This window comes from Odontesthes bonariensis, chromosome 1 (assembly GCF_027942865.1).
Source record: "Odontesthes bonariensis isolate fOdoBon6 chromosome 1, fOdoBon6.hap1, whole genome shotgun sequence".
NCBI classification, from domain to species: domain Eukaryota; kingdom Metazoa; phylum Chordata; class Actinopteri; order Atheriniformes; family Atherinopsidae; genus Odontesthes; species Odontesthes bonariensis.
In genome coordinates, this window is record NC_134506.1 from 33089416 (window position 1) to 33105812 (window position 16397).

At 40.4% G+C, this 16397-nt stretch overlaps 1 protein-coding gene across 4 annotated transcripts in view; it reads left to right on the plus strand.

Moving 5' to 3' along the window:
• chd9 (chromodomain helicase DNA binding protein 9) overlaps nucleotides 1-16397 on the plus strand; it is an 81849-nt gene that overhangs the window by 38777 nt on the left and 26675 nt on the right. For all 4 annotated transcript variants that reach the window (XM_075464703.1, XM_075464711.1, XM_075464731.1 and 1 more), the window contains 3 exons: nucleotides 1432-1844; nucleotides 12812-12923; nucleotides 16139-16285. In XM_075464703.1, coding sequence (XP_075320818.1) covers nucleotides 1432-1844; nucleotides 12812-12923; nucleotides 16139-16285 — 672 coding nt within the window. The remainder of the gene's footprint in view (nucleotides 1-1431; nucleotides 1845-12811; nucleotides 12924-16138; nucleotides 16286-16397) is intronic.

Consider the following 16397-nt stretch of genomic DNA (forward strand, 5'->3'; position numbering starts at 1 on the left):
CTTCTGCCCTTGTGCATTACTTTCAACTCCTCCCTTTTTACCATTAAGTTGAATGAGAACATTCCAGCATGATCCAGTAAATTTCTTCCTAATAGCCTCAGCAGTGTTGCACACGTGAAAATCATAATGCAGCTCTTGTGTGTATGTGTGTGCCCCCCCCCCCACACACACTCACTTCCTTCCAAATGAATTGCTAGTTATTCAATCCCTCCCCACCTCCCCACTTTGTCTGTGAGGTTCAAGCTAATTCTCTTTATTTAGCTAGCACTCGGGAGGGGGGGCTAAAAAAAAAAAAACAGAAAAAAAAAAAACAGCCGCGCCTGGGCCGCGTAGAAATACGCAACACATTTTTAGATTAGGTCATCCATTTATGGGTTCCCTTCAAGGCCCACAACAAGGCGCCTGTGTTGGGCATAACTGCAGTCACGCCATCTATTATTCACATATTATCATGTATCAGGCAGCCTGGATTATTTATGTCTCCATGCCACACTGTAACCTGCTACAATGGCTGAGTGTTACTCTACCGCTGATAAGCGTACACAACCCAAAAAGAATTCCACCAATATCACACTTCATGTCACATGGTGTCCACCGGATTTATAGGAATTCTTAAAGGCAGCACCAGCTTTTCTTGAACTTAATTTCCACTCGTAGAGTAAGATAGGGTTCTGAGGGTTGAAGTGAGAAACGGGCCGAGTGAAACGGGTCCACTCCCCACCTACAGCATCAGAGATGGGAAGAGCAACAAGCTGTGCTGTCTTACCCAGGAATCGGAGGGTTTCGTCTCTCTGAATGAGTGATACTTTCATTGGTCCCATCACTGTATAGTTGATTGTAAACTCTAAAAGAGTTGGTGTAGAGTGTTCTCTTTTTAAATTTGAATTTTTTTCTATTCTAAGCCCTTGTTTCATATTCAACTTGTCACATTCAGCTTCTCATACAGTGAAATGGCATCTCAAAAGTGATGGCAAAATTATTTGTGAAGAAAATGGAGATTTGTTTACTTGCCAATTAGCAGAACTGTTTGATAACAGCTGTAAATGACGTTGGTATTTATGCCTTCTGGCTTCTCGTTCTCACTTTATTATTAATGTGTTATAAAACACAAAGGCGGGGGTCCTTTTTTTTCTAAATAAAGAAAGGTGTACGGGCACATTTAATGCCAAACGTCATGAGAAATTAGATCATGTTGTACTTTTGTCTGTTTAGAGATGCATATTGATCAGGTTCACCCTTTTTTTGTGAACAGCGTTAGATTCATCACATTGCTAGACTTTCATTTTAAAGTTCTTAGTGTCACAAGGCTGTTCTGTGGTTTCAAAGGCAAATTTTCATCATGGCTGTAGTATTTCTGAAATGTCACTTATGCAAGTATCATCATCCTAAGTATATATTTTTCTTCCTGTTTTATTTATTTATTTTTTTTAGCCTCGAAAGAATGCCAACGGTCCCAGTAGCCAGGTGCAGGTCCTCAGTCCCCAAGTGAAGAGCAGCTCATCATCATCATCCTCCTCTTCGTCTTCATCCTCATCCTCATCCAGCTCCTCATCAGAGAAGAGGGTGCCGCGGAGGACGCATCTTCAGATGGAGTCGGCTCTGCTTGACAAACAGGAGAAGGCCAATAGGATAATATCAGAGGCTATTGCTAAGGCCCGGCAACGTGGGGAGAAGAACATCCCGCGGGTTATGAGCCCAGAGAGCTTCCCCAGCTCTTCAGCTCAGTACAAGGCACACCGTCAGCGGGAGCACAAGGGAAACGGCAAAGCCCGGCCCAAAGAGAAGGCCTGTCGGAAGGCCTGCATCGTACCGTCCTCCAAGTCCAAGCAGAAGGCCAAAATCGGGTATGTAGAGGTTATTGCTGTTCTATAAACCATTGCAATGCACAGTTTGTAAAAAAATAAATGGATAAAATCCAGTCAGTAGAGCTTTGATCTTTTATCTGTTAATTCAGCACATGCCTGAATCACTGTAGCATTTCATGAGCATGTGACATGTGCCACCAGCTGACTTCCTGCTACTGTACGACAATACTTTAGGTAAAAAGGCCTGCAGAGAATTGTTTGAACTGATAATTTTCTCTATTAATTAATCATTTTATTAATTTGGTTCAGGAAAAATTACGAATCCTCATCAGTTTTTTTTTTTTTTTGTTTTTTTTACGAAAGATCAATGTGTATCTTAACTATTAGATGAACACAAAGTACAGTTAAGACTATATACAGTTGGCAATGGTTTTCATGTTTCAAAGGACAAATGGCTGCAAATCTCCTTTTTGAAAACAACCAAATGTTTGGTAGGTTAACAGTAGTGCTTTTGACTCATTTAGCCTGCTTGTGTACTGTTTTATTTTCCTGGTACATTTGGCCTAGTATACATTTTGTTTCTGTGGCTGCCAAGATGGAAGCTCAAAGTTCAACATTTACTGCACTCCATAACATTAAACCAGGCTCAATAATCAGCGTAAATATGGGAGGAGCAAACAAAGACTCCATTTACATGTGAGCCAGCGCTGCCTCGTACATTCAGGCTAGTTGTGCTGATATATAGATATCGTAATCTGCCTCCCATCCCCCTCTGTTTAACTGCTTTAAGCAAGTGTGCAGCTATAAGCCACACCCAACATAAGCTATTAAAATATTAGCTGGTGCAGAGGAAAAGAGACAAAGGGGAAGGGTAATGTTTTCATATATTAAATGTGAGATTGAACAGCTGGGAAGAGAAAAAATTGTTATTGTGAAACCAGCACAGAAAAGGCTTGTACTTTTTGGACCTAGTGTGAGAGAGACTGACAGTGGTCAACAGTCTGGCTGGCAGCTGCGTTGATTGATAATTAGATGAGCTTGGTGGTGGGGAGAAAAGCTGTAGCATATAATGGATTTTGCTTGTTATGTGGGTTTGCGTTTATGTGATAATTGAAATGATGAGAGGATGGCGGCATCGGTCATGGTGATACGGTCCTCTGTAGTTGGAGTTAGTTGCCTGGTGGAACTCGGAGCACCTTCAGTGTCTCCATTCTTTGATTAATTGAAAGATTGAGGCTCCTCTAAAACCAGCTTTGTTTTGATCATGATAGTAATGTTGCATTTGATCATTTTACTTGTACAAGAGACGACACTTAAGACCAGGAAGCGTCACAGATCTTTTTCCTCCTGATTACATTGCATTCATGGAGTTACAGTTGATGAAGCCAACAGCATTTAATCAATTGTAATCTAAGATTTGTTAGGCTTGAAGGACAGCGAACAATCTATTATTTAAATGGGTCATAGATAAGAGTCTCTGTTGTAACAAGGTGATTAACTGTACAACCTTAGTAACCATACTTGGCCTACATGTGAAGAAAACATCAGTTCAAGCTGTGGGCAGCAGAGCCCCCTTATGGAGCCTAAACATGCCTCACTCAACCTTTTTTTTTTTTTTTGGCAGTTATTACGTTACGTGTTCCAGCCATTTAGAAACAATAAATGGTATCTGATCAGATGGTGTGTTGATCACTCTCCTTTAGAAAATTCTGTAGTTCACAAACTTCAAACGTATTTTACAGATTTGTTTTTTTTTTAACAAACCCTGTTTACTTCACCTCAGTAAAGTATAGTAAAGACTCCAGGATGCATTTGAACCTGTAACAATATGGATTGAAGAGTGTATACACTTGAGCCTTAAAATTCTGTACGTTTGTTTTTCCTATTATGAAGAAATGGTAAGTAAAGTCATGTCGGGTTCACACCACGAGCGTGGCTCGAGTAGAAAGGGATTATTTTCATTTCAGCTTCCATATTAACAGATCAGAGTATCCTCACTGGCAGCATGAGACGCACGTCTCAGCAACGGCTCAAGCTGTGCTGCCGCCACAAGACCTCCATAGTTTTGCAGTTGGGCCTATTTTTCACATATGAGGGAAGTGTCAGGGAAGAGGTCCCCAGCAAACTACACAGAAAAAATATTTGCTGGTCATCATATCAACCTTAATCAACATCAATACACCTTTTCCTGTAGTTTTGGTATATAGGCCCTGTTGTACTGTACTGTTGGGACACATTCAAGATGCAGCTCACCTGTTAAGGTGATAATAAGGAATTATTTTCAGTTTATTTCAGCAGTTGCATGTTATTGCTCTCAAGTTACAGCTGGGCAAGTTTTTCAACACTTTTCAAGTCAAAGAAACGATGGATTCCAGAAAAGTCCGTCATTTATAGTCGTTACCGGACAGTGTTTGGAACAACTCTTCAGTCAGTAAATAGCCCGCAGCACCTGCACGCTATGCTGCTGATGTGAACCCAGCCTAACGAATATAAATGTCATTTTTGTTTACCTTGTTAGTAGAAAGAATAAATATGGAAGAGCGGAATGCCAAGTGCAACCAAATACAGTAAGTTCGGTTTCATTACGGCTGTCAGATCCGGGCCTCGACTCAGGAGAAGTCCGAACATGATCAGTCCTGAGCCTGAGCTCGTGGCACTGAAATGTAAACGTGAAATATGACAACAACATGGAGCTCAAGATGATCTGATTATGACCTGGCTGTATTATCAACACCTACTTTTGGACTGTGGGCTTTTGCCATTTAAACTTTATGAACAAAAGTGCAGCCTTTAGATGTGAGACAGACAGGGGGAAACTTTCTATCTTGGCAGAATTATACCAGCTGTAATCCAACACTGTTGGGCCGGTTGCACCAGGCGGAACAGTGAAGAACAGTGTTGGGGCAGCGTCTGCTGCTGTGAATTTTTAAACATGACATTTATATTTCTATGATGGATCCATAGGTCTCTTTCTCAGCGTTTGTCCATAAAAAAGGTCCTTATATCAAAGCTGTGGCAATGCTGCGGTGTTCCAGTTTCTACTTTGGACTTTACCTCTGCTATCACTTTCTGTGCTTGACTTGGGTAATAAGTTTGAAAGAGTCTCGTGAGCAAAGTCTGTGATTGTGTCAGGGTGAGGTTGTATTTTGGTCCCATGCTGACAGTCCCTTCTGGGATGCTCAGTTGCATTGTGCTTAAAGTGAAAAGAAACCCCATAATATCTTTGAATAATGACACATTAAGAATGAGGACTGGAGAGGGTTTTCAGTTTATTTTGTAAGTTTGCATGCACATAGTTTGAATGAGCCTCCTTACAGTTACATGATGAGTTATGGTCACTCTGTTGCTGATGTAATGAGAACAGTGGTGACTACGACGGGCTGCCTATATATTGACACGAAGCTTCTTGTGAGCAGTCCATACCAGAGGGGATTCCTGTTCAGACGTATGCACCAACTGGATGTCCCCATAAAACATTAATGCATCTCAGGTGCAGCGGTACTCGCGTTCCGCTAGAGTCATTATTTTAGTCTCTGTCTGATAAGGCATATGTGCTGGACTGCCGGCAGAAAGCTTTAAGTTTTATATGTCTGTGGCGTTAAGTGTGTTCGCGCTTCCATGGCACCCTCTGACGGTTCTTTAAGCAGGGAATGGAGCCTGAGAAAGGACTATTACCCTAATTGTCTGTGTACTTAAGGGTCTGCTTCTTTAACACAACTATGCTGTTCTTACTACCTGTGTTTCTACCAGAATCAGTTCTATCAAATTCCTAGTTGGTGTCTTCTGGATTATTTAGTTTGCTCAACCAGCTGTTTGGGTTTTGAATTATGGGTCAAATCATCATAAGGATAATCTGCCTGACTAAGGCACCTAACGCTGATTACATGGATGCACCAGCCAGTATGGCAAGTGGACGGGATGCATATCATAGAAAGATTTAGGGGAAAAAAATATACATTTGGTTTTATTGTTCTGTTTCATATGTGCTTCAACATTGACTAAGGCTCCTGATCTGGATGCCTTTTGATACATCAAGCTATATAAGAAACTTAAACTACAAAAATACCAACAGATCTTTTAGTTAGACATAACAAGATGTTGTGCATTCAATTAAGCCACCATAGAATCTGTTTTAACTCTTTGAAAGGCATTTGATAACATTCTTTCTCATTTTATTGACTTTAATCACTTCCACTGTGCTAATCTGTCATCATAGCTTATTTCACAGGTGACTTTTTTACTGGACACTGTAAGAACACAAGTTGATGAGTTTAGTTTCCATCTCATTTGAGATTAAATCAGAAGGTAATATGTCTTGGATTGTAAAGATCTTACTCGGTATGCTTATATGCGCAGTTGTGTCAAGTTATGGTCGTAGCTCAATTGGACCATTTATTTGAAATTAAATGAAATAAAAAATACTTTATTAATCTCAAATGGAAATGATATTGTTTACATACAGGTTTACATACGCGAGTGGAATCAAATTGTAAACTAAGGAATGTCTGATGCTGTGGCAGAAAACATTCAAGTCCTTCTGCTGCTTCTAACTTTCTCTGTGGGAGATCATCGTACATCTAAGTGTAGAAGGAAACTTACAGACGTTGCTTTTAAATGATTATTAGGGCTGAAATCGGTCCATTAAGACTACGTGTCTATTTTCGGTCACAAGAAGCATTTTTCCAATCACAATTTCTTATGCGATTATCTGGCTGACAAAAGAAACGGAACAATATGTGAATGAAAGCCGCTTTATATGGAATCTGGTTGCAACACTGTAAATCTAAGGCATATTCACATATTATTTCTTTGTTTTTTAATTTCCAATCTTCTGCAGGAAGCCAGCCTTAACAAGTGGAACAAAGGCACCAGCAGGTTATACATTTCATCTGTATCTGATCTGCGTATACAGTTTGAGTCAAAATATTAACCAGCATAATCTACCCTTAGCAAATATGAGGGTTGTTTTACAGCCGAGGCTTCACCGATCAACCCTCACTGAAGGCTGAGATGTGCTTTTCCAGGCAGCCTACCTGCTGAAAAGTACCCTCATATAATCATCGGTTGAAAGCACCGTGCTGCTCATTTTTGTTTCTCCTCCCCCTCCTCTTTACATTTTTTTCCCCTAATATAAATTTAGTACTTCCAGCTCGCTCAAAGCTGCATATCCAGCGTTTCCTGAAAGCAGGCATGTTCTAAATATGCTGATATCACAAAGCAGCAGAGTAGGAGGAAAAATCAAACAAAATGGTGCTTGTGAGATCAATTACATGATAGAAAATGGAGGTTTAAGTCTAGTGTATAGCTGTTCATATTTCAGTGCTCGCCTGCTAGGCGTCTAATCTTTTTTTCCCCTCACTTTTGTCATTAGGAAAAGCTAAAGCTGTTTTTTAGTTAATCCCTTGGAGGGTGCATATGTCTGCATGTTCACGTGTGCTGGTACGTGATTTATTTTAACGTGTTAGCGGTTCTATACATATAATGCAAAGGTGTGTGTGTGTGTGTGTGTGTGTGAGAGGCTCATTTTTTACATGTTTGTTGAATAAACTTAAATCTCGTGTGCCCATGTTCTCTGTGCTGACAGTATTTGTTTTTGAGAGGAGGCATGATGGTGGTATTCCTACGGTTTCCACCCGTTAGTTATGTGGCACTCAGATTATATCCTTCCATTCATAAGAAAGGGAATTTCCTGACGAGGAAGAGCACCACTGTGTCAATAAGCCCCTCAGGGTGGCAAAAAGCATGCAAACACATACACAGCACAGGCAGACCAACGAAAAGGCACTGGATGTCTCTGACATTCTGAAGCACCATCATGCAGTCTTGGCTTGTAAGGCGCTATCCAGATTCTATTAAAATCAAACCCTCACACATACACTCCCAGTGGCGGCATGCCAAGTAGGGCAGGACAACACTGGGGGGACAAGGGATGGGGTTATTTGGCACAATAGGATGATTGGAGCCAAAAAAGCCTCGAACAGTAACTAGCCCATTACTCTCAGGGAGTAGCTTGTGGTAGTGGATCATCAGGGATCACTCGGCAATGTCAGATCACGGGCAGCTGTTGTCTAATTAAAATGGCGCATAAAAAAAGAATGAAAAATGCATTAATCTAAACATGCACCTAAAAATATATTTTTTTAAAAGTCAACTGTAGTTAATGAAAATCAATTTTCAGAATCGTTTCAGGACTATATGTGCATGGTCCAGTTGTGTATAATTAGTGTTTTTTATTTGTTTGTTTTTTTTAATCTCCAAAATCACTTGATGGGCTACATTTCTAAACCTCTTTGCATCTCAAACTAGATTTTAGAGCAGGCTTGCGTAGAATAACCCAAGTGGGCAAGAAGACTAAATGCTGACCAAACACATCAGATACTGCTGATTTAGATGATCAGTACAACCTGCATGTGTTCGTCAGTCGCACAAGGTGTCCTTGAGCACAGGTACAATAATGCACCTCCAGAAACCGTATTTGACTGAGAGGAAATGCTTCCAACTGCATACAAGTCTTGAGACTTTTGGGCTGATCATGTCAGGTCAAGCCACGTATGGCTTCTCTCACATTATTCCTGTTTGTGTAAACCGTCTGAAAGCCAGCAGCAGTAACCATAGGATCCAGCATAATTATTGTGTGGCCACATTTCTGTTAAGCATAACTTTCAGAGGTCCCCTCAAATTCCTCACTTGGACTATTGTCTCATCCATCATCCAGCAATTACACAATGTCCGTGTTGATAGATGGGAGGCATGCTTTAAGTCTCCTGTTTTCAAGAAGCACACGTAGTCTGGATCCAATCTTCATTGTAGCTCTTTTCCTCCATTGCAGATCCAGGTATCCCCCTCTAATTTCTTCAGCCACGTCTGTTGGTGTATTTTTAATTCGCCAACTGCAGCAAAGTTGAATGAAGGTGGAAAAAAGATGGCCAAAATGATATAGAAGAACCCTCCGAACCAGCGTGTGCAGGGTTTATAAAGCTAAAAAAAAAAAAAATGTCAACGGCAATAATTCAACCAAATTTGTCAGAAAGTTAGCAAAGTTTGAAAATTGCAGAAGCCACTGGTAGGAGCCGCATGCACAGTAGACGTATGTGCTCATGTCAGGCTGCTGGCTACTTTCGAATACTTATATCAGTGGATATAATGCAATTTGTCACGGAGGGTTTATACAGCCTGTGCAAAATTCTTTCACATCGGAGGGAATCTACCATGACCCTAAAGACTTCTTCCATAGCTACATTTCTCAGGGAGATGTCTTTTATTTAAAAATATGTGTTCTCTCCCCGTCATTTTGGTTAATACTCTTCAGCTTGTGGAGCAGCTATTCAGAGAGCGCGTGCACATTAGCACCAATGTTATTAAAGCCCTGGGTGGTCCAGTTTATCTACAACAGCAGGGTGGAACCGGCTGTAACCATCTCTATGATGTGGTGCGTGCTTTGTACTTTCCTTCTCGTTTCTGTGCAGGATGTACTGTACACATGCAGGATGTATAATGTATACTTTTCATTATGTTGGACCCATATTATCCGGTGGAGCTTTTGTATGTTTACCAGGGAACAAAAATCACAGTTCAAGTTTTCTCATGTCTGGATCAGATGGCTGTTTTATTTCTTTTGTGTGCAATTAGCCATTAGTCAGGAACATCGTGTTGAGTTCGATTCACTTGCTTCATCATGGTGTAGTTTGTTTTGTTGTTTTGTTTCTGGTTTTTTTTTTTTCCTGGCCATTTTAGCTTTTGTTTTTCCCCTGCCTTTTCTCCTCGGGTCACTCCGACCTGACATGTTGTGCAGCCATCTATAGTGTCAGTGAGCATGGACTGCTGATGTTTTTCCTAGGAAGTGACGCCATCGCGAACATCACCGCCCACGTTACCAAATACACTCCCAAGGGCACGTTGCATAGCAACCATCAAGTGTCATTGTCAAAAGGATTTGAGAAATGTAATGTCACCCAGAGGGGGCAGGGACACCCGTTGAGGGACGTTATCTGTCACCGTGCTGCTGGAAGAATCTGCTGTTGTGTATTTCAGAAAGAGGCCTTAGAAGTCTTTAGACTTATAAACTACTTATTCTTTCTTTTCGGTTTTTAAGTTCTTAATTAGACATTACTTGATACATTGCTTTATTTTTATTCTTATTTATTTATTTATTTTTACTTCTTTAAGCGTCGTTTTAAAATGAGCTGAACATTTCTGGCAAGTGACTGTTTCTAGAGAATTTGTTTGTATTTTAACTATAGAAATCTGGAAAAATACCGGCAGGTTTTCCCAGCCTTTTTTGTTGCCTCTGTTCTATGCGCTGTAATATTACACTGCCTTAGGAACATTCACACATACTAAGAAATCGCCAGTCTCCATCTCTTAATTTGATGGGAAAACGACACCATAGATTGAAAGAGCTTAGAGAGTTAAAGTCAGAGGAGAGCTGAATATTTGTTTTCTTGTTTACAACATTGGGCCAAATTACTCAAATTCCAGTTGGGTTTTGGTGGTGCTTTCTCTGCTTTTTTTCCCCATGCTGTTGGAAGATGGTCTCGCATTGTCATCAGCCCGCTGTCTCTGTCTGGAGCTCTTTTCTAAAATCCAAAGAACTGAGTTTCTGGCTGCCTCACAGAAAAGTCTAACGGGAGCACTGATTGGTCGGTGTGGACCTCTTATTTGTTCACATCCACTCTCTAATGTAAACTCAAATGAGCAAGCCCACAGGGACATGCTCGTAGCTGGAGACATACCTGCTCATGCGGCAGTCTGTCTGAATAGACCTGCGATCGCACGTGCCCCCCTCTGTGGGGAAAGCGAGGGTGGCTTTGCTCTGTGTGCGCACGTATGAGCGTGACGGCAGGAAAAGAGCCACTGTCTGTTAGCTTGAATGCAGGGTTTTTATTTTCCCATTAACATCACACCAAGGCAGAGATGATACAAATGGAGAAGCATATGTGGTGAGAGAGTATGTCGGGAAAGGTCATAAAATTATACACGACTACGAGTGGGGGGTAAAAAAAAAAGAGGACAGTTGGAGCTTGAAATACTTGAAGAAGGTGGGAAGCAAGCTTGTGTCTATTATGCAAACCTGCCTTGAACTATAATTGTACATTAGGTCATAGTTGGAGCTAACCCTCACAAACCAGCAATGTTTTAAAAAAAAAAAAAAAAAAAAGAAGAAGAAAGCCATTCCGATCAAATGTGGTTGAATCTTCAGAATAGGAGGGAGGTTCTCCAAAGCGCCGAATTCCTAAGTCCAGAAACCCCGGCTGCTCCCAAACATGAGCGTGTTGATACGTGTAAGCATTCCCTACAGTCCCTCCGCTGCCATTATTGTTTGTGTATTTTAGCTCAAAAACTGCAGCTGCATCGACACATTCTTTAAGTTTATCAGGCACTTTCTGCAACGCATCGGTTCCTGTTGGAGCGCAGTGAGGCACAAGTGCATTTATATCTAATCGAATGCCGCTGACAATCTGCATTGGTGCTATGCATGATGAAAATGATTTTTTTTAATTTTTTTTTATTTCCTTCATTTGTAATCCATTACAGATGGTCTTTCACCCAGACAGCTCCTTATCCACATACTTAAAAACCGTTAAGTGTAGATTGGCTGCAGAATAATTTCTTAAAGGGACATTATGTAATTTCTTCCCCCATCTAATGGTGCAATTTTATTTTGCAAAGTCGAATGAATTTGCTCTCTAGCGCCTCACGTTTTCAAATGTGCGTTGCAACTTCTTGATCTACGGCAAGCGGAATGTGTCAAGATTCAAGAAGCTATAGCTTCAGACTCAAGGTCCATACAAACAAAAAGACATCAAGACACACAGTACAAAGGATTACATAACACACATACAACAACACTATAAATACAGATGACAGATAACATGTCAGATAACATAAGTTGACATACCCTTTGGTGTGAAAACAATGCAATTAGTCATATTCCGGGAGTTACCGGAAGTGACGTCGACGCAGCGTTAGCATTAGCAGCGTTAGCATTAGCAGCGTTAGCATTAAGCGGCATTAGCAGCGGTAAATAAACTCCCGGTAAACTTACAAACTTTCTAATGCCTCGTTTTGTGAGTTAAGAGCCTATGTTTACTACGGCAGAAGTTTGGAAACAATCAATGCATTATTAGTGGGATCATTTACGAGATAAAATCTATTTAGCATTAGCGGCTGTAATAAGCCATTCGGCGGAAATGACGTCACAATGACGTCATTTCCGCTTGCAGGCCTGGCGGGGAAATCGTGATTCGAAGTGCTTTATGTCCCTCTCGGCACTTTGTCGTTTTTCAAAGACCGGAAGGACATGGCGGCCTCCATAGAGCTTACCCGCTCTATGTAGATACAGACAAGTTATTCTTCACTCAGGAGGATAAGTGAGATTTTTGACAGAGATCATTTTACACCAATGAGGACTAACTTATGAATGAATATGTTGATTTGAGCTAATAAATGACTTAATTTATTACATAGTGTCCCTTTAATGTTTTTACTGTGACGTGCTACTGCTTAGACTTAAGACCACAGCTTAACCTAATGTGAAGATCATTTGTCATAAAATCGTATTTATTGTCAGTTTGCCTTTTTAGGGCTTCTAAACAAAAATTGCATATGGCTGATATTGCATGTCCACGGCACAAGATGGGCTTGCAATGATCTGACATGGTTAAAAAAAGCATCAACTCAATCAGTTAGTGAGTAAGCCCCATTAAATGTGGGAAAACGATGGGAAAATCCGACTTTAGGGCTTCTGTCAGTTTCACCTAGCTGTTTCCAAACAGCCAAGTATGTCCTTAGAGTGCGCCGATACTGACAGAGGAAATGCTTTGCGTTATATTTGTATACTTGCAGTACTTCCCCGTTTTGATACTTTGCACTGATAGTATGGAAGAGAATCATTACCCCATGGTTAAAGATGTGTTGCTTTTGAAAATTTCTGTAAACGTTATGTCCTCGAAGCCAGCTTTCATTAATTTGGCCTTCGTTACATGTTATCTTTTTGTCTTCCTCAGGAAAATTGTCATCAAGATTGGAAAAAAGAAAAAACGAAAGCCAGAGTCTTCAGAGGAGGAGGAGTCGGAGGATGATCCTCCCCCTCGACACACTTCTAAGGATGACGACTCTGTGAGTTCCAGTATTCTCACAGACACACACACACACACTCTCTCAAATATACAGTGCTACTCTTGAAATAGTGAAACTGGGCCTCTGATGGTCGGCGCACTCATCTGATGACGTTCTGCACATCATCACCTTTAATCAAATCGGTCATATGGATCCTAAACTCAGCGACGGCACTTTGATGGCAGTCTAAATTTGAACTGAGTTTCAATTTTGCTGTGGCATGTGCACCACTGGCTGTCTGTCGTGTCACACAGGCAGCACCAAAGGGAAGAGAGAAGAAACTGGCAACGGCAGCCCCTCTCTGCTTCTGTAAGCGAGTGAAGTGGTGTCCTCGCCCTGAGTGTTCACACTGCTGCTGAGAACAGAGTCTAGTTTGAGTTGAGAAGGATTGTCTCTGGTTCATGGGGAGGTCATGCAGTGGGTGGTTATCTCAAGTGCACATTCCTGTCTGTGCTGATGATTGAGGAGAGCGACAGCAATGAATTAATATTTGGGTCAAGGCATCTACAATAGCACTTTTTACATTCACGCGCAGAACTATTTTTAAAGAGGTGTTCAGCATTAATCATGGTTTTAATTTAAAAAGAACAGCGCTGCTTGCTGAAGTGAAATATGACTTCTCGCCTTTATTTTTTTAAATTCAGTTATTGAAGCCACACTCAAAATTAATTATTGCTCACTTACAATTTAGATCATTTCAGGTGGATGAGGATGGCTATCCGTTACATAAGGACATCAGAGATGTCCCACATCAACAATAGCTGCAATGCCAAATTAAATGCTAAACTATACATGCTGTATGATTTAATTTTTTTATTGATTTAATTTTTAAGTTTTGCAAAGGTGCTACAGCCATTAAAGATGTGAAGAGTAACATGTCTGATTGAGTGGGGATGACAACACGCTCAGCCTCCTCCCACACTCCACCACCCCGTTTCTTGTCCTATCCGGACTGTATCCTATGATATAATTACGCTTGTTAAACGGTGCCCCTGGACTTAATTAAAACAGTCTGTTGATGACTCATTCAGGATGATCCTGTAGCAGAAGTCGTGGTAGCGTGGCCGACAGCTAGAACAGAAGCACGGTCTCCTCAGGGCTTTAGCCCTGTAGTCGCGGCATGTGGCAGGTTTGACTCCAGCTTGTGGTCAGCTTGGGTTTGTGGATGTCAAGGTTTATATCCAAAGGGATATCATACTGCACACCTAATTAACTGGTGCTCAGTGGCATTCATTTCTAATTAACTACATATTATCATTAGGAGGGGCTCGTGTATTGATGCAGGATGCGGCAGCCTACGCATATGATAATTAGAAAAGCTTAACAGAATAGACAGAAGCCAGACTTTAAGACCTTATTATTTTATGTTTTTCTCACCTACAGAGCTTCATGTTTTTTCTTCTGGAATTTTCTGGTTTTTAATGGTAATAGGCTTAGTCACATTGCCATGACTAGTCCATGGGAGAACTTATATCATCATGACATAAAGTGGAAATGCTTTTGTTGTTCAGAATTTTCATCAATCACCCATCATACATTGTGATAATTACAAAACTATATTGTACAGTATTACTGTAATGCTCTTTTAACTGGACTTCCCAAAAAGAGCATTAAACATCTGCAGCTCATTCAGAACACTGCTGCTAGAGTTTTAACCCGGACTAAGAGATCTGAACACATCACACCAGTTTTAAAGTCTTTACACTGGCTTCCAGTCAGTCACAGAATAGATTTCCTGCTGATGGTTTACAAATCCCAGAACGGTTTAGGGCCAAAATACATCTGTGATTATGTTCAGAGAATATAAACCCAGCAGAGCTCTTAGGTCCAAGGACTCAGGTCAGCTGGTCCAGTCCACAGTCCAGACTAAACATGGAGAAGCAGCATTTAGCTGTTATGCTGCAAACAAGTGGAACAAACTGCCAGTGGAGATTAAACTTTCACCAAATGGAGACATTTTTAAATCCAGGTTAAAAACATTTCTTTTCTCATGTGTCTATGCATGAAATCTGCATGCTATCTTTTAACTTATCTAGACTGTTGCTTGTTTTTAAATTCATTTAAATGATTTTATTTGTTTCTCTTTATATTCTTTTATGTATTTTTAATGCTTCTTCCACTCCCTGCTGCAATGCTTTTATTTTATGTAAAGCACTTTGAATTGTTTGTACATGAAATGTGCTATATAAATAAATTTGATTTGATTCGATTCATTGATTTCAGTGGATATAAAACATTGTAATGTGTTGGCACAGGTGCATAATTAGCCTTTTCTTTGATTTGTTAAATGATCCTAACCTAGTTGCAGGGAGTTTCACACCTAGCAGAACATTATGCAACCTGTGAAGTGCCAAGCTATGCATTATTGTTTTTAATTCACATTTACAAGATATTAATAAGAAAAGGTGAACGGAAATGGTTAAGAAAAAAAGACACCAAAAATCTCTCTCTCTCTCTCTCTCATTAATGCCTAAAAAAAACTCGCTTGACATAATTTCTGCCAGTTTGAAGAAGTAATGTTTTCTTGCAGTGTTAAAAAGAGGTGTTTTTTTAAATTTATTTATCTATATAAGTGTGTGTATGTGTGTATATATATATATATATATATATATATATATATACACACACATTTTAAAATATAGTATAGTTGTTTCACAGTCATAATGCCTTTGCAATTAAATTTCGAGTCATTCTAGATATGTCGCCGCTGATATTTCCAGAGATGAAAGTAACTCCTGAAAAAAAGATTCCTCCATTTTCTTCTTGAAGATGTCGACCGCAACTATTATTATTTTTCCTCTGCTTGAATTTAGAGCTCCAGTTTCTGCTTAGGACCGCTGCTTCTTCTATTGAATTACAACCACTAGCTATGTGGCCTGTACCACCACCCTCTGGCTCTGCCACACACACGTTTCTTTTCATTGGTTTTAAGATCAGGTCGAGTCACGTTTCTGTTGTTCAAGATGAAGCTTAGTCGGATTGGTTTTCTGTAACACCAGCTCATTCCAGATCAAACTCGGTCCGACGTCGACTTAGCACAGCTACTTCGGACACATTGAGGTTAGGAAATGAGGTACCTGAAATACCCGGGGAAGGCAATCAGCATTTTGACCTGAACTGAAGAATTTATCTTATCAGTTTTTAAATGTATTCATTAAATATTGTTTTTCATTTTTATGTGAATGTGCTCTTCCCTCCTTGTCTCTCCTCACTAGAAGAGGCGGTCTAACCGCCAAGTGAAGAGAAAGAAGTACGCTGAAGAGCTGGAGGCCAGACTGTCAGATGAGGACGTAAAGGTTATCGTCAAAGCCAAGAAAACCAACTCTGCAGCATCCAAACAACCTGCTGTTCAGCTGTTTGTTGTAGGTTCTTCTCCTAACAAGCTCCTGAAAAGTTCATGCTTGAATATGTGACTTAGTAAGAAAAAGGACAGTTTTTGGCAGTGATGCTCTGAGATGAAAAGACCTTACTCGC